This window comes from Rousettus aegyptiacus, unplaced genomic scaffold (assembly GCF_014176215.1).
Source record: "Rousettus aegyptiacus isolate mRouAeg1 unplaced genomic scaffold, mRouAeg1.p scaffold_m13_p_5, whole genome shotgun sequence".
Taxonomy (NCBI): domain Eukaryota; kingdom Metazoa; phylum Chordata; class Mammalia; order Chiroptera; family Pteropodidae; genus Rousettus; species Rousettus aegyptiacus.
In genome coordinates this window covers 107,366,186-107,391,129 of record NW_023416308.1, presented here as the reverse complement: position 1 = coordinate 107,391,129, position 24,944 = coordinate 107,366,186, and the positions used below count along the sequence as shown (strand labels likewise).

The following is a 24,944-nucleotide window of genomic DNA, read 5'->3' as shown; positions in this document are numbered from 1 at the left end:
TCGGAGTCGCTGGTGCAGTGGGTTTTGGAGCCAGGCTGACGTAGGTTGAATCCTGCCGCCACCCCGACTGTCTGATCTCAGCCACCTCACTCCATTTAAGGCAGAAGTGCTTTTTGTGCCCACACGTGCCAGGCGCACTCGGCAGAGATCAGGTGTGACTTTGCTTGGGTGTTTCGCAGTCTGCTGGGCAGTGTTACTTAGAGGAATGAAGTGCTTAATGCCGCCTGAACTCCTTAGGGAGTTCTGAAGAATACAGAATGTAAAGCAACCTGCATGCTGGCCGGCAGGAGAGTCCGGCTCCTGCCTCTCGCCCCTTGGGCCCTGCTGAGCTTTCTCGTGCATTCCCCATCCGCTGTCCAGTTGATGAGCATCACTAAATGCACCTGTCACCGAGGTCCAGTCTCCCTCACAGTTTCGACCAGCGCAGGGTGTCTGGGATTTGTCCTTGAGTAGTGAAACAGTGAAAACACTGTAAACAAGAACTTTGAAACAGTAATATTTAAGCACCGTCCCACGCCCCACGGGATCAGTGCTGCGTCCGCCCCGAACCCCACGCTCCCCAGCCCCGGGGCCACTCCTGCCACTGGGTAGAGCAGCCTTGGCCCCTGGCCAGCCCGTCCAGAAGCCGCAAAGAGAGAACAGGCAGGAGGACCAGCATGGAAGGCAGGAGGCTTTTTGGGGGGTTCTGCCCGCCTCGGCTTGAGGACCCTTTTGTGGGCTGCCCACCAGGGCGTCTGAATTTCAAGCTCCCGATCTGGTCATTCATCTTCCATTTCCTGGGGACTGGGCAGGCCCCTGGTATTGCTACCTGTTATATACTTTGAATCACTCAAGCAGGAGAGATCTCAGTGCCTAATGGAGGCAGAGATAGAAGATTCCACTCCTGCGTGAGGCAGTCCCGCATACATAAGGCTTGACAAGCAAGCGAGTCTTTGTGTAAAGAAAAAGATGCCCCTCCTTCCACATGGACTAAGCCCTTCCCCAGGGCACACGGCTGGGCAAGTGGTGCACAGACTACATGTCGGCCCCCACTTGCCCCTCATCTGGGGGCCTTTTGGTGCACAAACCATACAACTGAACATGGCAGCCCTAGCAACAGGCATGTACTACACGCCCCTTGTGAGCAGACACTGTGCTAAGTACCAGGAGCAAGACGGCGTAATCCCTATGCTCAGGAGCTCGTACGTGAGGGGGAGAGACTGTCCACAAGCAAGCCAACCTGTGACAAAAACAATATAGGGCGAGATCGATGCTGTAAAACAAAGAGTGGGATATGGTGACAGGGAGGGAAAGGCTTGGGGGAGCGGTGTAATTTGGAACAGTGGAGGTGAGGGCGGGTGTCTGGGGAAGGGGCCGGGAGCCAGAAGCCAGAGCCAGAAAGGGTTCGGCCTGTTTGAGAAGCAGGGAGTTTTGGTGGCTGGAAGGGAGTTTGGCACGATGTCAGAGAGGAGAGCAGGGCCAGGCTGGGCAAACGCTTAGAGGTCACTGCAAGGACTTTGTGCTCCGTGTGCTGGGACCACCAGCATTTCTGAGCTATTAGGTGGAAAAGGGGAGGGGGAGAGGAGCACGTTAGCGGCACCGGGAGGAGAGAAAATGAAAATGCGAGTGAGGCAGAGCCAGAGAGGGCGGCCCACCCGAGGCAGGCCGGGCGGAGACCCGCGCTCAGCCAGAGGCTGAGGGGTGAACAGGGCCGACGTCTCAGCAGACCCCGGCGTGGCTTGTGATGGTGTGGATTCTGGTGGGGCTGGAGGTGACGTTTTGCCTTCCCATGTCACGCTCCTCAGAGCCCTCCCATAAAAAGTCGGGTCATCACTTTTCCCACCTGTGGGTGGCAAACAGGCAGGAAGTCCTCTCGTGGACTAACCGGTGTGATTCGGGTTTGCAGTTCAACATTAAAAAATCCACGGAGCCCGTCCAGCCGCGAGCCCTCCTCAAGTTCCCAGACATCTATGGCCCCAGGCCAGCTGTGACTGCCCCAGAAGTCATCAACTACGCAGACTACACGCTGAGGACCACAGAGGAGCCTGCTGCACCTGCCAGCCCCCAGGCCCCAAATGACTGCCGCCTCAAGAGGCAGGTCACAGAGGAGCTGTTCATCCTTCCTCAGAATGGTAGGGGTCTCCTGCCCCTCACACTTCCATGAGTAACAGGAGGTTTGCTGGCATCCGAATATGCTGGGTATGGCGCAGCCTCCGTGTTTGGCATCTGACACTGGGCAAGCAGGTGGGCGCAGAACCCGGAATTACGGTCCTTTATTCCTGCTGCCGGGCTGCCACATTGCTTCTCTCCCAGGCCCCCGGATTTCCACTAGGAAGTGGAGCATTCCTTTGAAGTCATGTGTACAACTGTGGAGAGGGGATAGAGTCATGGTTGAAACCATGGGTTCAGAATCATGGGTTAAATTCTCTGCCGTTTTATATACTTGTTCTGTGGTCTTGGTCATGTTGCTAACTTCTTTGGGCCTCAGTTTCCTCATTCATAAAATGGGATCATACTCTTACCTGCTTGGTAAGGTCGTTGTAAAGCATAAATAAAATAATGCATATAAAATGCTTAGCTCAAGACCTAGCACAAAGAATTTCATTAAAAAATGTTGTTGTTATTATTATTATTATTATTATTATTATTATTATTATTATTCTATTCTCCTCGTCAGCATCGACATCAAGAATGCGACACCGTTAGCTGTGCAGTGCTATGCTGGGGGCTGGGGCAGACATGAGAAGCAGTGACCGCCCCAGACCCAGAGGACAAACAGGCGTTTATACGGAGGCGAAAAATACAGCCTGGAGAACAGATTGTTGTGTGGTTTGGGATTTCGCTTTGTGTGTTTGGAGGCAGAGATAGTGGAGTCAGAAGCAGCCTAACCAGCTTGACACTGACCCCACTCCTAATGCACCCCCTGGCCAGTAAACGGGTACCCACCCCACCCCCAGCCTGGCACAGAACCACAGCGATTAATTAGCCTGGCATTTCTTCACGAACGAATTCACACAGTGCCTGTGGCATGAACGAACCCTGGTTGGCTTATAGCTTGCGGGTTTGCCGGCCCACATTTTAAATAGATTTAAAATAAACCCATTGAAGACTTGAGAGCTAAGGTTGGAGGGTGGGAAACAATTTGCTTGATGACCCTTGGGGGTGCTAATTATAATCAGAGTCATGGGAGGGCTCTCTTTTCTTGGGAGTCCCAGGTGTCTCAAGACTCAGGTGAAGCCAGGATTGCACACTCTGCACCAAGGAGAGCAGGAGAGCAAATCAGAGTCTGGAACTTTGAAGAATTCATAACACAGTGCCGTCTTCTCCTGCTCATGTTTCCTCATTCCAGAGGACAGCCAACAAGTTCTGATTCCACAGCAAGCTATCGAGAGTTGATTGGCTCAGCAAACATTGACCAGAGGCAAGGGAGCACAGGGGAGGAGGGTGACCAGATGCTGCCCCCCACAGAGAGGATCCAAACCTACTGTCGGTAGAGCCCAAAGTCCTGATTCTTGAAAAGCTGAATCCCCTGCTGCGTTTCCCAGCGGTGCTGGCTCTGGTTTGGTTTGGTTTGGTTTGGGTTTGAAGGCTGAGGCGGTCTGAGGGCTGAGCTCTCGGGCTGCCAGTCAAGCCCCTTCTGACACTGGCCTTGCCGCGGTGGTCCCTGTCCTGCCCTCAGACACCACACGGGTCCCCTGTGCCTGTGTGTCTCGCTTTGCACATTGCTCACATCCTGGCCAATCTGTTCCTTGCTTAGATGTACCAGGGAGGTTGTGGCTGCTTGCAGGAACCCAATAACGAACCATTCTGGAAATTAAATAGCCCTTTATATTTCTGCCTCCTAAATTAGTTCTGAAAATCAAATTTTTTGAAATTCCAATTTGCTTAAAGTAGCGTCTGTGGCAGCTGCTTGATCCTTTAATTCTGGTGTTATTTTGAATAATGAGAATCTTCCAGATGTTTGGCTTCTGTTCAAGTGAGGGGCAGAGCGAGAAGTATCTGTGGTTTTAGAAATTTCTGAATTAAAGGTAAGGTCATTCATTCATTCAGCGAGAATTTATGAACATGCACTAAAATCCAATCCACTATCCCTGGCCTTGCCCCCAGCACCTCCTCCTGACTCAGTCTTCGACAGTTACCTTCAGCCATGATTTTCTGGGGAGCAGGCACTGGATTTTGTGGGAGAGGCGAAGCTGCAGATGAGCCAGGATGGTTTGCCTGAAGCGGGGTGACCAGAACCGCACAGGGTGTGAAAGCTTTTCTTAATGAAAGTTCGCCATGGGCCAGGCTCTGTGTTAACTACTTTCCTTACTTTTTAAAAATTTAATGCTCATAGTAACTCTGGGCAGAAGGAACTGTTATCATCGTCATTGTAAAGATGAGGAAATTGAGGTTCGAAGAAGTCAAGTAACTTGTTCAAGGTCACATAACTGTTATGTAACAGCTCTGTCTGACTCCAAAGCTTATATCTTGACCACCGGGCTGTGATGTAAGGCCCAGGACCACAGGTGCAGCCGCCATGAATTTGCACCTGGCCAAGAAGCTTGAGGTTTCGTTTGGCGGTGTAGGAAGCATAGATGGGAAAGATGTGATCTGGAAAATAGGACCCCTGCGTGCATGTCAGTGACGGCTGTACCTTCTTAACAGGTGTGGTAGAGGATGTCTGTGTCATGGAGACCTGGAACCCAGAAAAGGCCGCCAGTTGGAACCAAGCCCCCAAACTCCACTACTGCCTGGACTACGACCAGCAGAAGGCAGAGCTGTTTGTGACTCGTCTGGAAGGTACGCTGTCAGTTGACTTTCAGGGGCTTTTGTGTGTCTGTCTTCCCTGGAGGAGCTGTGCAGGTGAATGGGGGAGCATCTGAGCTGGAGGCATCCCTGGGTGCTAGATTAGCACTCTGTAACAAGCAGACCCTGAAACATGTGATGCTCAGACACATAGGGCTTTTTTTCTCTCTCACGTAACAGTTTAAAGTGGAGAGTCCTGATGGGCAGACGTCTTTCCTCCAAACGGTAATTCAGGGACCAGACTCCTTCCACGCGTGGCTCCATAATCCCCTCGTGCCTCTTGTCATCTGCATCTAGCAGGTCAGAGGAGAAGGAGAATAGGGAGAGGGCACAATTGTTCCTTAAAAACTGTAACTGTAAGCTGTAACTCAGTCACATGGACACTCACTGCAAAGGATGAGGGGAAACGTGGCTCAGCAGGTGCTCAGCAAAAAGAGGATATGGGATTTGGGGAATGGCTAGCCGTCTCTGCCATAGGTGACTTTGACATTAGTCAGGGCTCTGTGCTGGACACAGAGAGGGTTCGAGTGGTCAGCATCCCTATAACCAGGTTGTCCTGATGAAGGGGTCAGGCTGTCCCTGGTCTCCCTACTCTGACAGTTCATCAGCAAACGAAGCTAAGACTTTGCAAAGGAATTGGGGCTAACAGTGGGCTCCTGCATGGCTTCTGGAAGCTGGAGGCTGTGGGTGGGATACATTGGACTTTTGTATTTAATTTAATTTTTTTTTTGAGGGATCATCTTTCCTTTTTATTTTCTAAGATTTTAAAAGTATTTTTTATATACTTTATTTCATTCGGTCTTCACGGTGGTCCCATTTTGCAGATTAGGACACTGAGATCTAGCAACATCAGGTGACTTGTCTCAGATCACCCCAGGACTATGCTCAGGTCCCCCGAAGCTCAGTTCTCCTCTTCCTGGGGAACGTCAGCCACCACTTCTCACGTTACCATTCAGGAACCAGTCATCAAAGCACCACAGTGCAACTTCGCACATTGGGAAGCATTAAAAACACCAAGTTTCAGGATATAAAACTGTTCATGAGGTAGTGGTCCAGAGAGTCACATTGCAAGTGGTTGTGTAGCAAACATTTGAAGTACAGAACAAATGAACTATGGTGTCAGCACTAATAGAAGCCAGCAGCAGTTCGTGAGCCCTGGTGCCTTGGGGAAATCTCCGAGTCGCGAAGTACGGAGGGTTCTGGGAAGCACCAAGTCTTGTCCCCATCCTCCAAGGAAGACCAGGGTGTGCTGACATCGGCCCCCTTGGAAGATCTCCCATCTCTAAATGTCTTAGTGAAAGGTGATTGCACAAAGCCAGGGAGGTCAGCCCTGGGGTCACACCCAAGGTCATGACCGTTGACCCAGATTCCACAGCTTAAAGCAGGGCAGTGACTCTCTCCTCCTACCTGGTCCTCGAGAAGCCCCATGTCTGTGTTGCTTTGTCCTTGGCTGCAGCCGTGACCAGTGACCATGACGGAGGCTGTGACTGCTATATCCAAGGCAGCGTGGCCAACAGGAGAGGCTCTGTGGAGGCCCAGACGGCCCTGAAGAAGCGGGAGCTGCACACCGTCTGGGAGGAAGGCCTGGTGCTCCCCCTGGCGGAGGACGAGCTCCCGACAGCGACCCTGACACTGACCTTGAGGACCTGCGACCGCTTCTCCCGCCACAGTGTGGCTGGGGAGCTCCGCCTGGGCCTAGATGGGGTGTCGGTGCCTCTGGGGGTTGCTCAGTGGGATGAACTGAAGACTTCAGTCAAGGTAGGGTTACCTCTCACCAGGAAAGGTAAAATGACCAAGCTGGGGGACCAACTAACCAGAACAAGCCGCAGAGACCTTCCCAACGCAGGCGTGCCTGTGTGTGCGTGTACGTGTGTGTGTGTGGAAGGTTGGAGTCTGAACAGAGTGCAGGGCTGGAAGAGATCCATAACCCAGCATTTGGGACTCTTGGTGTCTAGTTTTGCTTCTACCTTGCCATGCAAAGACCTTTCCTGCCATCATGGAAAACATATTAAGAGTGTACGGGCTCTGGTGTTGACAGTATTATCCCTATTTAAATTCATTTCTATTCCCTGTGTACCTACTATGTGCCAGACACTGCAGGGGAGATGAGCACCAGATAACACTGTGGCTCCCCCGTTTACAGTCAAGGGGACCGAGGCTTAGAGTAGTTCAGTCATCCAGGCAAGGTCTCCTCTCTGGGACATGGCAAGCTCGGCCTTGAGGCCGGGTTGGCCTGGCTATAAGTCCTGCGTCGTGCCCATGCCACGTGAGTGCCTGACAGCGTGCGAGGTGCCGTCAGCAGGCGCCTTCCTGACGGGTGCTGCAGGCGCAGGGAGTATACTTTCACTGCCCACCTGCTCCCATTTTTCCTATGTCTCTTTCTTGTCTTATTTTTTCTCTCTTTCCAAGGCTCAGAAAATTGATAAAAATGGACGGTTACTCTCAGCTGGAACTAGGCTGTTCCAAAGCACACTCTCTAAATAGTGTGTGATTTGGGATTTGTGCAGAATCCCAGCCAGGGGCCCTGCACAGAGGAACTAACACTTTGGTTTATTCATCTGGTAAACCATCTTTCTCTGGAGGTGGAGGGGCTCCCTTAGGGCTCTGGAGATTTTAGTGCCACCCCCAAAAGGGCTGACCTCCAGCCTATCTAGGCAGAAGTCTCGGGCACCTAATCTACTTCTACCCTTTCCCCTAAAAGAGCAAAAATCGTTCATTCGTTCCACAAATACCTTGCCCGGTTTCCACCGTGCCAGGAGCTGGGGACATAGCGGTCGGTCGGTAGTTAAGACGAAGCCTTGCCCTCAGGGCTCATCCGTTCTGGTAATCCCCACACTTGTCGTTGTCACCGTTGCACAAATATACTCTCACTTCCACTTGGCCTGCAGGCTAGCTTCCCACAAATGTAAGCAATCTCAGCGGGCAGCCTGCAGTCAGTCGGAGGAGGTGACAGTCTCGGCGCATGCGCAGGACAGAGGCCTGGGGCCAGGCTAGGGAGGCCCCGGCTCCGGCTGGAGGATGCGTGCCGATGCGAGCAAGGCGGGCAGAGCTGTCAGTCACTGCAGCCCAGATGTGTTTCTTCTCTAGGCCAGAATGGGTGGACAAAGGTGCCAGCGGTGCCCCTCAGTTCTCACCGGAAGACACTCAGCCGAAAGTGGCATGTGCGTCACCAGAGACCATAGAGCAATTCACTCCAAAGGCAGCTTGAATGATTCATTGACAGCTCAAGAGGAAGATGGGGGTGGGCAGGAAAAGCCATGAAAGCATGGAGAATGAGAGAGGGCTGTAGGCATACCTCGTTTTATTGTCTAACTTTATTGAGCTCCACGGATGTTGCTTATTTTTACAACTAAATGGCAAGACCCTCCACCTGCAAAAAGATTATGACTCATTTATCATGATACTCACTTTATCGCGGTGGTCTGGACCGAACCCACGGTACCTCTGAGGTTTGCCTGTATTTTTTTCAGCAGATATTTGAAGCAGCAGGGCTGAGGGGCAGATGCTATTGAACCCTCTGATTGTGATGCAGCTGTCTGGGCCTCTCTGGGGCTCTTGGCACCCCGCACAAAGGTGATGAGCCCTTCATAGGCTGACAAGTCCGGGCTCCTCTCACCTGGTCTGAGGGGGAGTCGAGTGCTCAAGCCTAGTCACCCTGTGGCTACGCCCCAGGCCAACCGTGGACCTCCCATCAGGTCCCTTAAGTCAGCGGGGGGGCGGGGGGGGGAGAAGGGGGGTCCCTATTCCAACTCTGCTGCCACCCCTCCGGATACCTGGACGCCTCCCCGGGTCTCGGTTCCTTTGCGTGAAATGAGAAATCCATCCACTGAGGACTCTGGAAAGCCACAGGCTCAGAGCTTGGGCTTTGCTGTCAGACCAGACCTCCATTCGGAAAAGTAGTTTTGCTACTTTCTGGCTACGCGAGCTTGCAATCCATCCACTGAGGACTCTGGAGAGCCACAGGCTCAGAACTTGGGCTTTGCTGTCGGACCAGACCTCCATTCGGAAAAGTAGTTTTGCTACTTTCTGGCTACTGAGCGTGCCTTCTCTGAGCATCGGGGTCTTATGCCGAAAATGGAAATAAGATCAGTGTCACTCTGAGGGTTGTTGTCAAGATAAAACGAGGTGTCTCACCGTTCTTTCTCATAAATATTTACCATGTTTCAACTGTGTGTCAGGTGCTGGGTTGGCTCTGTGGAGCTTACAGCCTCGCGGGATAGATAATATAGTTACGCCTGGCACATAGTAAGGGTTTAATTAATGTTAGCTGCTGTTATTCACGCCGTTACCAAAGTCCTGGCAGCTCCCATATCATTTCATCTCATGACTAGACGCCTTGGCTTGTTGAATCAATAGGGTCATGCCGAAGAACGTTTTCCTGGATGAAATATGTGACTCAGGCAGAGGAATGGCGGGGTCCTTCATCCAGGCTCATTTCCAAAGCCTAGACTGGCCCTTATTCACCCAGAAACAATGTTCCCACTTAGTAATCACAAGAAGCAGCCATTGTCCTTCCTTAATAACTGACGGTGATCAAGCAAACAGTTACACAGTGCTTAGTATGTCAGTCAGGCGCTGTTCTAAGCTGTTACATATTAATTCATTTAACTTTTACACCACCATTGCTTGGAGATGTTATGATTCCAATTTTGCAGATGAGGAAATGGGAGCTTGGGAAAGTCAGATAACTTGCCCGAGGTCACACAGCTAGTAAATGGTAGGATGGGAACGCAGACCTGGAGAGTCTGGTTTTAGAGTCTATATTCATAGCACCCCCTTTGGAGTGTGACAGATGTCTGCCTCCTGTGGAGGCTCTTGTGGTCATTTTTGTCTCTCAATGGGTTTCTTGAAATGCCAAACAATTTCTCTTCGGAATTTCAATGGAGACACTCCGTAAAGCTGCAGATGGGGACAGAGCGTGTTGGGCACTTTGCAGAGGCCTCCGCACCTCCTGCCGAGCGCGGTTATTGCCCGCGGTCTCTGGTGCATTAACCAAACATCATGCGCCCGCTTTTTGTTGACATAGTTGGCCATTCTGCTGACCGAGCAAGGCCCTGCTCAGCATTAGTACATGACATTATTGACTCTCTCAGCCCTGCAAGGGCTAGAAGAAATGATCTTTCCAGAGTGATGAATCACAACTCCCCACTGCCCCAAGAACCTGACTGATCAATGCAATGATTCTCTGTGTTCCCTGGGACCCTAGTATTCCATAAAGATGCCCCAGGAACTGGGGGGCGGGGGGAGGGGGATGAAGGATGAGAGGAGACCCTGGCCCTCTGCCCCTGCCATATCCAAGAGTGTCATCTCTTTGATCTGTTTTATATGTTGTTTGAATATAAGATATTCGGAAAATTGCATTTTGTCACACATACCACATATAATTCTTCTGTGCCCTCCAAGGGAGGAGGGTGGAAAAATTGATGGGTCAATGGTTTTTAGGACTCCTGTTGGATTCAAGTTCAATGTGACGGCAGCCTCAGCATTAGTCAATGTGGCAGAGGCCACCCCTAAATGAAGCCCTGCTCCTGTATCCTCTCTTCTGTCTCAGGAAACTTCTGCAGGAAGCGGAGAGGTCCTTCTCTCCATCAGCTACCTCCCGGCTGCCAACCGCCTCCTGGTGGTGCTGATTAAGGCCAAGAACCTCCACTCTAACCAGTCCAAGGAGCTCCTGGGGAAGGGTGAGTGAGATGCGAGAGGAGAGAGCCAGGGGCCCCCTGGCCTCTGGGAATGTGTGCAGAGGGAGGTGGCACCTGGGAGGCAATTGGGGACCGGTGAGCAGGGAGATGGGACGTGAGTACATTTGTGGAGTCAAATGTACTTAGCTGTGTCCTCCGTCCCAAGTTCACGCACCAATTTTTAAGGACACGCTTACTTCTTTAAGTCCATATGGATTTACTCCTGGGCCAGTCACATCAGTCAGGGCCCAGGAATGAGCTCATACCTACCTGGGACTCCCAACCTTGAAGATCCACCATGAGAGGAATAAATCTTACCCTTGGGTCATAGCTAGCCAAGAGTCAGACTGTAGCCATGGAGCGGCGTGTCTGGGCTGTAGAGGAGACTTGGCCCAGCCCTTATCACCCGGGCCTGGCTGGACCCACCTTACGGTCAAGTGTCGAGGACCCCAGGGTCTCCTCCTCCCATCTCAGCTAGCTACCACCGTGTTCCCCACATCCATCCCAGTTTCTTCTCAGCCTTTGTCAACCTGCCACCCCCATACCAGCTGGGCGTGGGTGACGGCAGAAGGTATGTGGGTGCATGGGCTGAGGCAGCCTGCAGTTGAAGGTGTCTGTGGTCCATTTACCCAAATAAACTCTTCAATATTCTGGAAGCCTTGGTCTGTCCTTCTGGATATTTCAGCACAGGCCCCAAGTCTCGGGGACCAAAGAGGCTCTCTTGTCAGAGCAGGAAAGCAGCACTGGTTAGCCGTATGATACCTGGACCCAGACCAAGTGCTCACAGCAGGATATAAATAAAGAGATATTTATAGCAGGATACAAATAAAGAATTGCCACTGCATTCAGAATCTTTGAGCAAAAGCTCTTGGGTGAGTGACATCGGAAGAGCTGGCCTTGCTGACAGAGTCCCAAACCAAAGGTCAGAATTCAACGCTTTTTCCTCATCCCCTCCAGACAATTCTTTGCCTCTTCTTCTTCTTCTTTTTTTTTTTTTTTTTTTATAGCTCCTGTCAGGACAATTACAGCACAACACTTTGTCTCTCAAATATCTGCTCAAATAAGAAACTAACTGGGGGGGAGGGGTGATAATTATAGCAATAAATACAGAGTAACAATTATTCTAACATCAGCTTTGGGAACGTTGACCCATGAAATAGCACTGCAGGTCCTGAGCCTTGTGATGTACTCGAAAGCTCACCTGGTGACCCATTTTCCTAGAGGCAGGGTTTCCTACGGGGCAGCTTTATTTGTGCAGTGCACGCGGGGGCCAAGGCAGCCTGCTCTCGCCTTCCACGTGAAGTTGGGGTCCTCCAGTAAAACTTACAAAAGAACAGAGGTGGAGAACGCAACCAACCAGCAAGTGACCTGCTTGCTATCTTAATAACAGACAAAAATGCATGAAGAACCAAGGGGACGAAGACGTGGGGTAGCTCAGTTTTTCTGGTCTGAGTTTACAATCCACCTGCAGGATGTCAGAGCCATTGTCCTGGGCCTGGTTTGATGTAGGACATGAAGGCACTTGGAAGGGCGCGTGGCACATGGTGGTTCCCTGGCTGTATTCTAGCATGACATAATCGTGGGCCACCCAGTGACCAGACCTATATCTTATGCCATTGTCTGCTTTTCATACTGGAGTGTAAGTTCCATGAAGCAGGAACTTTTGCTCATCTAGAGCAGTGTCTGCCATATGCTGAACATTTAATAATTACTGAATGAATACGTGGCCCATTGCGGGAGGACTCTCAATGCAGATCTTGAGCCAGAGACCCTATCTTTCCATCCCCAAGAGGAAGCATCATCCTAGGCCCCATGCCACATCCCAGAAGCTAACTCTTGGCCCTTCTCTCCGTCTCTCTTTCTCTTCTGTCCCACTCCAGATGTCTCTGTCAAGGTGACCTTAAAGCACCAGGCTCGGAAGCTGAAGAAGAAGCAGACCAAACGAGCCAAGCATAAGATCAACCCCGTGTGGAATGAGATGATCATGTTTGAGCTGCCCGCTGACCTGCTGCAGGCCTCCAGCGTGGAGCTGGAGGTGCTGGGCCAGGAGGAGGAGGGGCAGAGCTGCATGCTGGGCCACTGCAGCCTGGGCCTGCATGCCTCGGGCTCCGAGCGCAGCCACTGGGAGGAGATGCTCAAAAACCCACGCCGGCAGATTGCCATGTGGCACCAGCTGCATCTGTAGCCAGCTGCCTGGTCCACCTCTCTTCTTGGGCACAGCTCCACCCCTCCGGCCTAGCTGTCTTCTGTGACCTCCTCCTTGTGCCCCATCCTCATCCTGACACCCAGAAGACAGCCATGTTTGCCAAGGCCAGGACCCCATTCTTCTCTCATCACACTCCCATTCTAAAAGACAAGCAAGGCAGGGCAGTGTGTGGACCTTTGGGTCACACTGAGGAATGCATTTTGCTCATCTGTGTCATCGAAGAGACGTTTATCGAATGCAGCCCATGTGTGGGTTTTGCAGGTGGGGTCAGGCCAGGTGCAAGGAAAGCTGAATTTGGGGAATTAAAAAAAAACAATGTGGCTTTTAAAAAATAAGCATTTAAAAAATGATAAAGGAAATAAAGGTATACTGGATCAACTCATAGAATTAGAGATTGTCAGGGCGGGGTGAAATCTTAGCCAGAATTAAATCGAGCTCTCGACCCAAGGCGGCGACCCAGCAGTTCTCAGACCTTAGTGTGTGAAGAATCACCAGCAGATTCCCCAGGCCCACCCAGAGACCTTCCAAATCAGTGTTCCTGGCCGGACCCCAGGAACCCTCTTTTTAACAAGCACGCAGTGGTTTTAATGCAGAGGTTTGAGCACCGCACTCAGAGAAACCCATTCCTACAACATTCCAGACAAGTTTTCACAGTCCTCGTTGGGGCCCCCATACCCTGGTTCCAATGATGGACAGCTCAGCCATCTGTGTTGTGAAATTTGGGGACCTCTGTATTTATTTAATTATTTTAATTCTTAATATTTCATTCGTGCTTTTCGGATCCTGCTCTTGGATTGAATTTGTACTTTTTATTGAATAGCTTTGTTGTTTTATCACAAAATCAGTTTATATTATACTTGGGGAGAACTTCGCTGACAACATATGAGTCATTGGGCATTAGCTGTCATGCCTTCCTGCATCACCAGTGACCCTCTGAGACAGACCCACCCATTCTCAGCATCCTAGCCACTCCGGGAGAAATTCCACTGGGGGAACATATTAATTAGTCTACCACATCTGGCTATGTGGAGGTGAAGAAGGAAGGCAACTTTAAATAGGAAATAAAGCTTTTGCAAATTTGCCTCCCCCTTCGGTTTTCAGGGCCTATCACTTTATAATCAGTAAATAATCAGCAACTACGTTCCGGATTCCTAAATAGCTGTCCGCATGATTAATTAAATTATGAGCCATGCCGAGCGGGTATAATATTTGCCCATGAACCAGGATTCCTGGGTTCTGTTGCTGGCCACCTGTGAAACAGGACCGATGGGATGGCAGCTCTATCTGTGGGAATGATGCAGTAGACGAAAGAGTGCTCAAAAGTTATCGGCTGATCATCTTTAAGCTTCAAGATGGCAGCCAACAATGCCTAGAAAGCGTCACAACCCTTCCGGGCATTTCCAGAATCATGGATCCTGCATTCGAATGCCTCAATACTGACATCCAAACTCTGAGCCTTCTGCTGTCCCCCTAGTCCCCTGATCTAAAAGAAAATTCCTAAACAAGATGGATAAGGCTATCCTTCAACCTTCAACAAGTCAAATCATTCTTGGCCTCTCCCCAGGACTCTGAGCAGGGAGCTTATCGCCTTTAGTCATTATTTTCCCTTTCTCTATAGAAGTAGGAACACATTAGAAATAAGTTCTACCCATCCTCTGAAGAAACAGAATAAATATCTAATTCCTCTTTAATGGGAAAGTCTTTCGGATAATTGGAAATCCTGATCTCTAAGGTTGCCCACCTCCTGCCAAGGATTTTTCAGTAAAGCCTTTATTAGTGATTTCCTATATCACATTTTTGAGACAGTCTCCCCTCCACCCTCCACCACACTGATCTCTCTTTCTTGGTTGGCATGGTTAAAAGAGAACAAAACATTCCCTTTGTAAGCTGGCCAGTACTCTCTTCTTGGTAACATCTGCTACTGCGATCTAGAAAACTCTGGATTCTAGACTTAAAATCGGGGAACATGGTTCCACTTCCTTCTAAATCTAGGCACCTGCCTACAATCACACCAAAGGATATTTGAGATGGATTGGGTGGTGTCTCTGATACCAGAAATATCTACCCTACCTATGGTCATCTCACCATGAGGCATTCATTTCTTTGGATCACAAAAGTTTAGTTTTCCAGAATCTCCAAACTAAAGGTTACCCCTGATAAGAGTGAGATGCCACCACAGAACATCTTAGCAGGCATGTTTAGAAATGAGATAGATTTTGCAGGGGGTTTTGTCTGTTGTGTTCACTGGCGTATTCCAAGCGTCTAGAATAAAGCTGGCTCATTGGCCCTCAATGAATTTTTGTTGAATGAATTAATGACTAAAGGGTGGATAACAGAGCAGACAGAAAAAGACACTGCAAATGGCATATAAATCAGAGTGCTAGCTAATGTCTCGTAAAGGAGTCAGAAATCTGGTGGCTTAGAAATTCATGACGTTGAGAATTACCTTTCACCTAGTGACAATTCGTAGTTCTCTGCGTAAATGTAATTAATGGTAGAAAAGAATATAATTGCTATGCTATTCCACCCGAACTCCATCTTGGTGAATTTTATGTTACCCAGAGATTAAAATGCCAAATCAAAAAACATCAGTAATCTTTGCATCATCTTACCTTGTACCAGATACATTTGCAATTTACTACTAAATTAGAGTACCTCAGTCTGTGTGAGCGCATCTGATCTTTTTGAAAGGAATACCTTGTACTTTGCCAGAGAGCATTTTCTAAGAAGGGCATGAAGCCAAGGTGAAAATAAAGAGAGAAACCATGTAGACTGGACTGATGGCCACAATGTGATCTGGTTCTTTCACAGATACTGTAATGTGGATAAAGAATTGGGAGTCCACTCTCATTAATCTGTGACTCCACTTATTATGTCAACTCAATATATATTTGTTGAGTGCCTATTGATCAAGACCTTGCACGCGTCTGTCCATTTCAATTTGAGGTATGACTCCTGGTGTGGGTTGTGTGACAAGCCACCCCAAACGATGCTATGTAAAGAGAGCCAGATGGAAGAACAGTTCTTCAAGGGCAATTCCTTTGGGATGTAAGGAGTCCCAAGTGGCATGTGGCTGCAGCCTAAGCGAAATCGAGGGGAGGACCAAGAAAAGAGTGATCTAGTCTTTGTGATTTGTTTCTGCCACCCATGTTTCCTGTTGTCAATGCCGTGTGTGTTCGTTTTGTAATTATGAACCGAAGCACAAGAAGACGCATGAGACATTGTAGTCATATGTCTGGTGTCACTCTTTGGAGCAAAAAACTTTCAGTGATAAATAAATAATTCCCAACCGAGTTCACTGGTGTTTTTTTTTCTTTTCTTTTTGCTTAATATTTTAGACATATAAAATGCAGAAAAATAATTCGATAAACACTCATGAACCACCATCAAGTTTTATAAAACTTGACAAATACAGTCGAAGTCCCCTCAGCCCCTTACTCAGGACACCACCATCCTGAATTTTTTAACTCTTTACTACATGTGTATCAAAATCCTAAGCACCATAGAATATTTTCATGCATTTTAAACTTTATGTAAATTGTAGCGTACTATCTTTGCTCTATGTTAAAATTTTGAGCTCTATTCAAGCAGATATATGTAGCTCTAGATCATTTGTTTTTCACTGCTATATAATATTCCATTGTGTAGATATACTACAATCTCAACCTGTTGTTGATGTGTATTTAGATGTTTGCTTGTTTGCTTTTTTGTTTGTTTTTTGTTTGTTTTTGCTATTACAGGACTACCGTAAACATTCTTGTGCATGTCTCCTTGTGCACATGTGCAAGTTTCTCTAACATATCTATCTAGGAGTAGAATGGCTGGATAATAGAGTGCTCTGTGTGTATGCATGCACATGCACCTCAATGATCTTGCTTGAGTACTGAATCAAAGAGGCTACATATATGTAGGGATGCGAGCATTACTGGGGCTTTAAACCCATTCTTGAGAAGAAAAAGCAGGTGGAAACTAGAGACTCGTTTTTCTTTAATATTCCTAAAAGAAATACTCCCATCACTGGAAGAGTCAGTGATGCAGCCAGAGGAAGCCCTGTACCTGAGATGGTGGGCAGGTACAAGAGGAATCCTGGAGTCCTGTTGCCTAGGCCCTCCTGGTGGCCTCTGCAGAAGAGGATTGGGCTGGTCTCTGGAAGAAGAGGATTGGGCAATACGCTAGAAGCAGGGCCTGAATTTTAGAGTCAGCAGGAAATCTGCCAGGTCACGTAGAATTAAAAGCAAAGTTTTTAGAAAGGATAAATAAATGACCCATAAAACCAGCCATGAGATGTCTTCATTTTCCATGTCTGTGCATATAATTCTCTTTTGTATTTTAAACATATTTTAATGACAACCAAGATTTTTATTTTTATAATAAAATAGGAGAAATGGGTGGTATTCCACATAGCCAAACATCATACAGACTTTCATATGTAATAATGCATATGAAATGGCCCACTAGAGCCCAAAACTAATATTTGAGAGTCTGGATTTATATAAAAGAGAGATGGAAGAGGAAAGAAGTATTCTTAATCACTTTATACAAGGCTTTCCACTGAACGGCCTTAAATAAACTCAGCTCCTGCACATAAAGTGGACTCAAATCTAGAGAACTGCGTGTAGGAGCTGAGACCCTATAACCATCTCGGCTTTATTTCTGGGCTACCTTCATTGCCCTGGGCAGGTCATTTGACTCTGGACCTCAGTTTCCACTTCTGTAACATGAATTTGAATCAAGCGATCACTAAGGTCCCTTCTAGATTTAACAGATTTAACATTCTGTGATTCTGTGATCTAGACTGGCAACAACATACCTTGCACACATCTCTGGCCTCCAATCTCTTGAGTAAAACAAACTAAACTGACATCCATGTGAACTTGCTCTTCCTGCCCCATGCCTGGTGATACTCCTTGGCATCTTCTGACAGTCCTTCCTGACAGCCACCCACTCCTCCAGACAATATGCAATGTCACCTGAAGCTCTGAGTCAGTCTCTTCTCATTTCCTTAATTGCTAATGGAACCGGTGGTAATTTTCCACCCAAGAGTTTCTATATTTTTAGAGCCAATGGGAAGCACCACTGTTTCTGGAGCTCGGAACCCTAGCATCTGTTCTGTCTCCCTCCCAGGGCAGACGCCTGGCAAGGAAAGAGCCCCAGAATGTGGCTGTGAACGGATTTCGGGGTCGGGCACTTTCTTGGGGCAGGTGTTGAAGAACTGTCCCAGTGCTCCCATCCTTCTTCTCCTGCAGGTGAGCCAGCACAGATGGTCCCTCGGCAGCTTCCCCAAGCCAGAGATGGAGGCAGGAACCTACCTGAGAGAAGGTGGGAGGAAGCCAGTCTAAGGGCTGGAAACCAGACATTGCAATGGAAACGGGTTTAGTGGTGGCCATTGTGTGCTCGGGGCCTTATTGCAACTCATCCTCAGCTGGGTGTGGTCTCTCTCAATGCAGCCTGGGCTGGAGCATGGTTTCCCTTCCCCACTTCCCAAAACTCTTTCTTGGTGTTTCAGGGCAGCCTGTTGGCAAGGGGTGATTGCAGAAATCCTGTTTTAGAAACTCAGGCATACAAACCAAAGACAGGCAAGGAGAAACCTGTTTTTCCAGCCAAATACAAACAAGTAAACAAACCAACAGAACCTCTATGCAGTCCCTTTTCCCTCAAGAGCCAGGTGAGATGAGTTGTTGAAGCAGAAGTTGCGTGAGGATCTCTCTCCAGGCTGAGAAGGAAGAGGTGATCTCCATTCAGGCTGAGGCATCCACGCCAGCTGTCAGAATGGGTGTTAGTTGTTCTACGTTAAAAGCCACAGGCAACCCTTCACTCGGGGTAGCCCCAGGAATTCTGGACGAAAGAAGAAAACCTCATCACCGTCCAGCATCTACTTCATCCTGATCTAAGAGGTGACAATGACAATGATAATGATTAGAAATAGCATGTAAGAACTGCTGCTCTGTACTCAGCAATGAAGACAGACTTAGATAAGTGGCTTGTCCATGCTCTCTGAGCCTGTAATCTGGTACATCTGTAACCCTAAAGTCCAGGCTCTGACTTACAGCCCAGGGTCTCTCTTGAAAAGATAACAGATGCAAAGGCAATAGCTTTCAAATGTTATCTGGAACAACTGAGAATCGCTAAGCTAGAAGAAGCTGGGAAAGTTCTCTGGGGGAATTAGGAGACACCTGGCTTGGGGGGAACATTATTCAAGGGACAAGAGGAAGTTGGAGGGGAGGAGGACTGAAGAAAGAACCTCAGGGGTAACCTCCGGCTCTGTATAGAGAAAGGGCAAGTTCAAGGCCGGATGCAGCCAGGGGCCAGGTACAGGGTCATTGTGATCAAATAGGAAACCGGGGCCTCTGGCGCAAGCAACACGGCATTGCTGGGATCGCACTTTTATCAGATGCTGTTTATAGTCGTTCATCCCTACATCCCTTTGATAACCACTGTTTATTAATAGGAACTGCACATAGTGGTATTAAAAAATTGTCCATTTTCCCCTGTGGGCACAACAACGTAGAGAGGTAAGACCGGTTATAGAATAACTGCCCCCCTCCCCAAACACTCACGTGATATACAGTTGCAAACTGAGATAATCGTTATGAGGGAAATGTCAGGAGATGTGATGAACAAGTCCCCTGAGGATGGCTCTTTAGAGAGGGTGGTCAGGAGAGACCTCTCTATTTTAGGCGACACCTAAAAGATGAGAAGAACTCAACCATGCGACCATCCCAGGGAACTATGCCAAGCAGAGGGCACAGGGGACTGGAGGGTCCTGAGGTAGAACAGAGCTTGGTGAGCTTGAGGAACAGAGGGGCCAGCATGGCTGCAGTTCCGTGCAGAGGACGCAGACGAGGCCGGAAGGTAGGCAGGGGCTGGATCGCGCAGCGCTTATGGTCACGATCAAGACTTTGGATTGAACTCTTACGACAATACGAAACCACTGGAGGGTTTGAAGTAGAGAGAGTGCCGTGACTAGGTCTGTGTTTTCAAAAGAGCACTCTAGAAATTGTCACATAGCAGCCCTTCAGGTCTTCAGGCAGCAAGCCAGTCTCCTGAGTCTTCTCTCCGAGGTGAACTCAACTTGCTCTTTGAACCTTGGAGAGGGAAGCAGGGGAGCAGCTAGGGAGAAGAGGGAGGGGAGTGGACTAGATCTCTTCTCCTTAGCACATTCTCCAAACCCTATTTTGGGGAGACCAACCTCCCCAAGTGCAGATGAAAGTGCCAAGTCACTTTCCTTTCCTTGCTTCTTGGCGCTGAAATTATCATCAGATCTCAGACAGGGCTGCTGCATGGCCAGAAGTGGGGCGTGGCTGACCCTGATCCACCTGGGCTGGTTAGACATGGACAGCTATGACCCACGATCCTTCCTCCCCTACTCCCCGTACCCTGGGAAGAGAAGAGAATCAGAACATTCCATGGAGACTAAGGGGTGACTTTTACAACAGGAAGCCTCTGAGTGACTGAGGGGGCTTCTGGGGCCTGAGAGGGAGATGGCAGGCACTAAGAACACAGAGGCTAAAGGAAGGGAGGAGGGAAGGCCACTGAAAGGAAGCCAGACCCGGGAGAAGCAGCCGCTGGGAGCAGGAGGGCTTAGCATCTGGGAGGAAAAAATAAACACTCTTATCTCTATCTCATTGAATTTGTACCCATCTTCTTTCTAAAACAATTTGGGCAAAACATCACTTGTCATCCACCCCATACCAGTGCCATTAGCAAACTATTGGGGGAAAGACCTCTCCCCAGCGACCCAGCCTGCAAGCGGAGAACCATGAGAAGCAGTGGAGGGAGAATTAGGAACCTTTTATCTACAATAGCTCTGTGTACTTTCTCCAAGAGATCCTTGTGGGATGAACACATTCGGAGAGATAGGTAGATTTATTTTTAATGGTTTGGGCTACACCTCCTTTGGCCTGACCAACAGGTGAGGCGTGTAAGTTACCTGCTGGAAGTAGACTTGAGTGAGAGCAGCAGGAAGGGGCTTAAGGCCTCTTTTAAATCCTTTCAACCTGGCAACAGGCAGACTCCTAACTCGACATCGAAGCCTTTTTGATGGACCCATCTGAATTGCCCTAAGTACAGGACTGGGATAGAGGCAAGAAGGCAGAGATTCAACCGTGGTGAGTAAATTTAAATGCTTTTATTAACAATCTTCTTACATTACAAGGATAATATGACAAAAGGAAAGGTTCTGCATACATATTATGATAAACCAACATAGCTCTATTGGTATCCAGTGTTCTAGGTCCCGTCACACAGGTACTATAAAGCGTAGTCTGCAAAATAATAACGAGTTTTTTTTTTCTTTTTTAAGAAAGAAAGTATTAACATATTAATATGTATGTGATAACAGACTCCTAAGTATTTCCCCCCACCCCCACTTAATTTTTCCTTTGTGATTGAAATGAAACGGTTCAGCAGCGTGAGGGTGGAGAGAAGGAGAGAGACAGGGTCTGCAAAAGACTGAATCGGACTGCTGGCTCTCCCGGAGAGACAGAAGTGAAGACTGAGGGGTGTGGTGTCGAGGGCAGCCTGGCCCTTGTCTTTCTGTGAGCAGTACTGTAACCAGCTGTCTTTTGGACGGAGGGCCCGGTGCTCTCGATGCCCCGTGGCTGCGCTCTCTCTGAGGTACAGTGCATTGTGGGATTGCTACCCAGGGGTGCCCATCCCCTGGCCATGGGTCTGATCCACCGCAGTGGGAGGAAGGCTCGGGCTGGGCCTGGTCTCTTTCGAGCCAGGCCCTAGAGGGTGTTCCGAGACCCGGTTGGCAGCTAGCTGTGGCTCATGGAGACCCAGGCGGACGGGGAAGGAAGAGGAGGTGGGCATTGGCAGAACAGACCCGCCCCGGACAGTAGGTACAGGGGCGGGTCTGCTGGAGACTGAGGTCCGTTGATAGGATTGTGGAGAAGGGGGTCAGCGGAGGCTGGGGATGTGAGATAAGTGCCTTTGGAGAGCCAAAAGGCAGAGGCTGGTCCAGAGAACAGAGGACAAATCTGCCCCGTCTCCCTTCATCTGCAGCCCCATCAGACCCCCGCCCCTGCCTCCAAGGGAAAGAAACTACTGAGAGAAACCTAGAAGCGAAATGGGCTTCTGATCCTGTCAGGGCTGCACGCAAGCCCTCTGTTGTGCTGCCAGCTGCACCAGGGCCCCTTCGGGCCCCCAGGGATCCCCGCCAGCTAGGGACGATAGCAGGTACAAGCTGAGGAGGGTGCTGTGCCCGACGGAAGAGGACGAGCTTGGGGCATCCGGCTCAGCCTCCGCCTCGAGTCACAGAATCAGAACAGTGTATGTGAACTAAACCTGCCTGTTACAGTGGCGGTGGGGTGAGGGGTCAATAGGCCTCCGTGCAGGAGAGGAAAGAGCGTTGTCCTGAGTACAGCCAGCAGCAGCAGCTGTGCAAAGTGGGCTGGGCCAAAGCCCTGCATCTGAACTTGAATTGCTACTGAATTTATGAGTGTGTGGATGTGTCTCTCCCGCCCTTTTCCGTTAGCTGATGCCCCCTCCCCTGGCCAGAAAGCCTCTGGATGGTGGGCAGCTCTTGGCTGGCAATGCTCATGCTGCCCACTTCCCTTCTCCAGTGTCTGGCAGACAGTGGTGGAGATGGTGAGGGAAGCCAGGGTGACTGTACTTCAGAGGTTTGGCCTCTAGGGGGTAGTAGAAGCTTATGAATGGGGAGGGGCAGCATCCTTCCTGGACCACTCTGGGTCCAATTTGCACCTTTCCTATGGCCACCAATGCTGCTCATTCCTGGGGTGGGGGAGGGTATTGGGGGGAAATTGTGCAGTGGTCCCTACACCATGGGTCAGTGACCACGTCCTACAGCCAAGCAGCAGTGACCATCTAAGCATAGGCTTGCAGGAGGATGTAGGGGGCACTTCAGCTGGAGCTCAGGGAGTGAGTATCTCCTTCCAACCTCAGACCAAGCCTGCGGTGAAGGAGGGAAAGTGCACAGAGAGGGCCAGGACCCAGCTACTCCTCTCTCCAACACTCCGGGGAGGAGGCCCCATTCCCAACAAATCCTGCCTGCTTAGCTCCCTCACCGCCCCCTGCAACGGCTCCGCCTCCTCCCGCTTTGCACAACACAGGCTTTCCCGTTGCTTTCCCAGCTCTCTATAGACTCTATTTTTATATCTATTTAAAACATAGAAATGTATAAATATATAGGATATTATCTATAGATATATAGATGTGATTCAATCTCTTACTCTGTGTGTATACGTACTGTATATGTCCATATATACAATATATATGCTGTAGCATTTGTATTATACACTGCACATACCCCTGCTTCCATGCCCGCTCCTAGGGAGACTGGATTGCATAGGTATTTCCAGGGCATACCACTTGAAGGGATTGGGGTGGGGGGGAGAGCCACATGGAAAAGGAGGGCCGTACCATTTTCCTCCCCAAAGGGTAATTTTTCTCCCTCTGGCTAACACACAGAGATCACCTCAAAGGCTCCTTAAAATATCACAGCTCTACCCACTCACCTAAAGCACCCACAACGGCAGGGCAGAAACAGGGCCCTGTGTGTCTCTTGACATAATATTCCCTCCTCAAGACCAGACTAGAACCTAAGACCCAGCACCAGCCCCATGAATCCCATGCCTGGAATGGGACTGTCCCACGCTCACCTGTCCTCTGAACACACCCTTCCCATCTAAGGAAGCCTGGCCTCCCTGCCTCCACTGTCCCCAGCTGGCCTGGCTGGGACTGCCACTTGAAGTGGGGGATGGGATGTGAGGTCCAGTGGGACTAGAGCCATTCTGCCCAAACTGGGTTTCGGCACCAAGAAAACACACAAATTCTACTTGGAAATCAACCCAGACCACAAGCCAAAACCAACTCCTATGTTCCTACAGTGGGTGGGAAGAAAAATGAAGGGAGAATCTAGAAGTCCTATTTCAAGCCCCAGGCCGTGTCCTGGACCCTGTGACGCTGCCCGTGACCAGCCCCGCAGCCCAGGCTAGGCCGAGTTTGTAGTCCATTTCAGTCTCTCCAAGATCATTTTCAGCATTCTACATACTTTTTCCCATTTCTCCTTCTTGGTAACACTTCCAAACAAATGGAAACCATTTAAGCATCACCTTAAACATGACCTTAAATAATTACAAGGTCTTTCCTCCAAATGAAAGGGTCAACATAAGCAAGCCAAGGAGAGGGGGCCCGGCAAGATAACCCAATGTGAAGACATGGGGGACTGGGGCCAAGACCCCCAACTACCCTGGATTCAGGGCCTAGCGCTGACCTGGCCCATCCAGGGATCCTCGAGCTGGAGCCTGTTCTCACTCTCAAGTGAGCATGAGGCAGTAAGGACCCACCCGGCACTACCGAAAGTTGTCGGCAGTCAAAAAAAAAAAAAAAAAATCATATTCAGCCAGGCAGTCAACACTTGGGGATTCTGACACAGCAAGAGGTATAGACAGGGCTGCGCTGTCTTCAGGTTTCACAGATATTAGACGGCAGTGGGTCTTTTTTCTCCACTGAGAAGCAGACCATTCTAATCACAAGGGCTCCTGGTTCCCAGGCTCTGCAGTGCATCTGCTTGGCACAATTGGCCACAAACCTAATCTCGCTTCCCACCCGCTCCAGAAGCCAAAGAAAGTCACTCATCAGCCAGCCCAATTAGGACAAGTCTTAACCCTAGAGACACAAACATTTTATTCTAAGCCAATGGTTGTCATTCCTAAGCCAGGGGCCGAGTTAAAAGGCTCTGTCTTGTCTGAAGCCACCACATTTGAGATGCAAGTGCCGCCCAGCCACAGTTTTTTATACCCATCGAAGGGAGGTTAGGCCAGCCAAGCATGTGGTTCCCTGGGCTAGACCTGAGGGTCCCATCACCCCGAGTCCTTTTCAAGGAGGCAGAGAGTGGGAAACGCCTGTGAGAGAAATCACAGGTAATCGCATGCAGCATTCACAGGACAGCCGCTCTGAGCCTCCTGGGGCATCCAGGCAGAGAAAAGCTCCTGTGTAAACTGCAGTGGTGTGTCACCCTGATTATTCCCTGGTTACCATCGTCCCAAGGCAAAGTGGCCTTTGGAGTGTCTGACCGGCCCGGGCCTAGCTGGATTCAGCAGAGGTCATAAACATCCAGAGTTTTTGAGAGGCGCCCTCTCAAACTTCGAGACCCTCCAGAGCTCATCCTCTTTGTTCTGGACCCTAGTTGGGCAGGTGGCCACCTGTAGCCACACGCTGCTAGCAGCAGCTCATGCTTCTAACCCAGAGTCAGGTCACTGGCTCCCAGCTCTCTCAGAAGACACAGGGTTGACACTGGCATTGGCCCAAAGGATCATTTTTCCCTCTGG

At 49.5% G+C, this 24,944-nt stretch overlaps 1 protein-coding gene across 1 annotated transcript in view; it reads left to right on the top strand.

The window, feature by feature from the left end:
• Positions 1 to 15,945, top strand: part of SYT13 (synaptotagmin 13) — a 39,265-nt gene extending 23,320 nt beyond the window's left edge. The window contains exons 2-6 of the mRNA XM_016146807.2: positions 1,886 to 2,111; positions 4,627 to 4,761; positions 6,224 to 6,525; positions 10,319 to 10,448; positions 12,326 to 15,945. Coding sequence (XP_016002293.2) covers positions 1,886 to 2,111; positions 4,627 to 4,761; positions 6,224 to 6,525; positions 10,319 to 10,448; positions 12,326 to 12,630 — 1,098 coding nt within the window. The 3' untranslated portion in view covers positions 12,631 to 15,945. The remainder of the gene's footprint in view (positions 1 to 1,885; positions 2,112 to 4,626; positions 4,762 to 6,223; positions 6,526 to 10,318; positions 10,449 to 12,325) is intronic.
• The last annotated feature ends 8,999 nt before the right edge of the window (positions 15,946 to 24,944 follow it).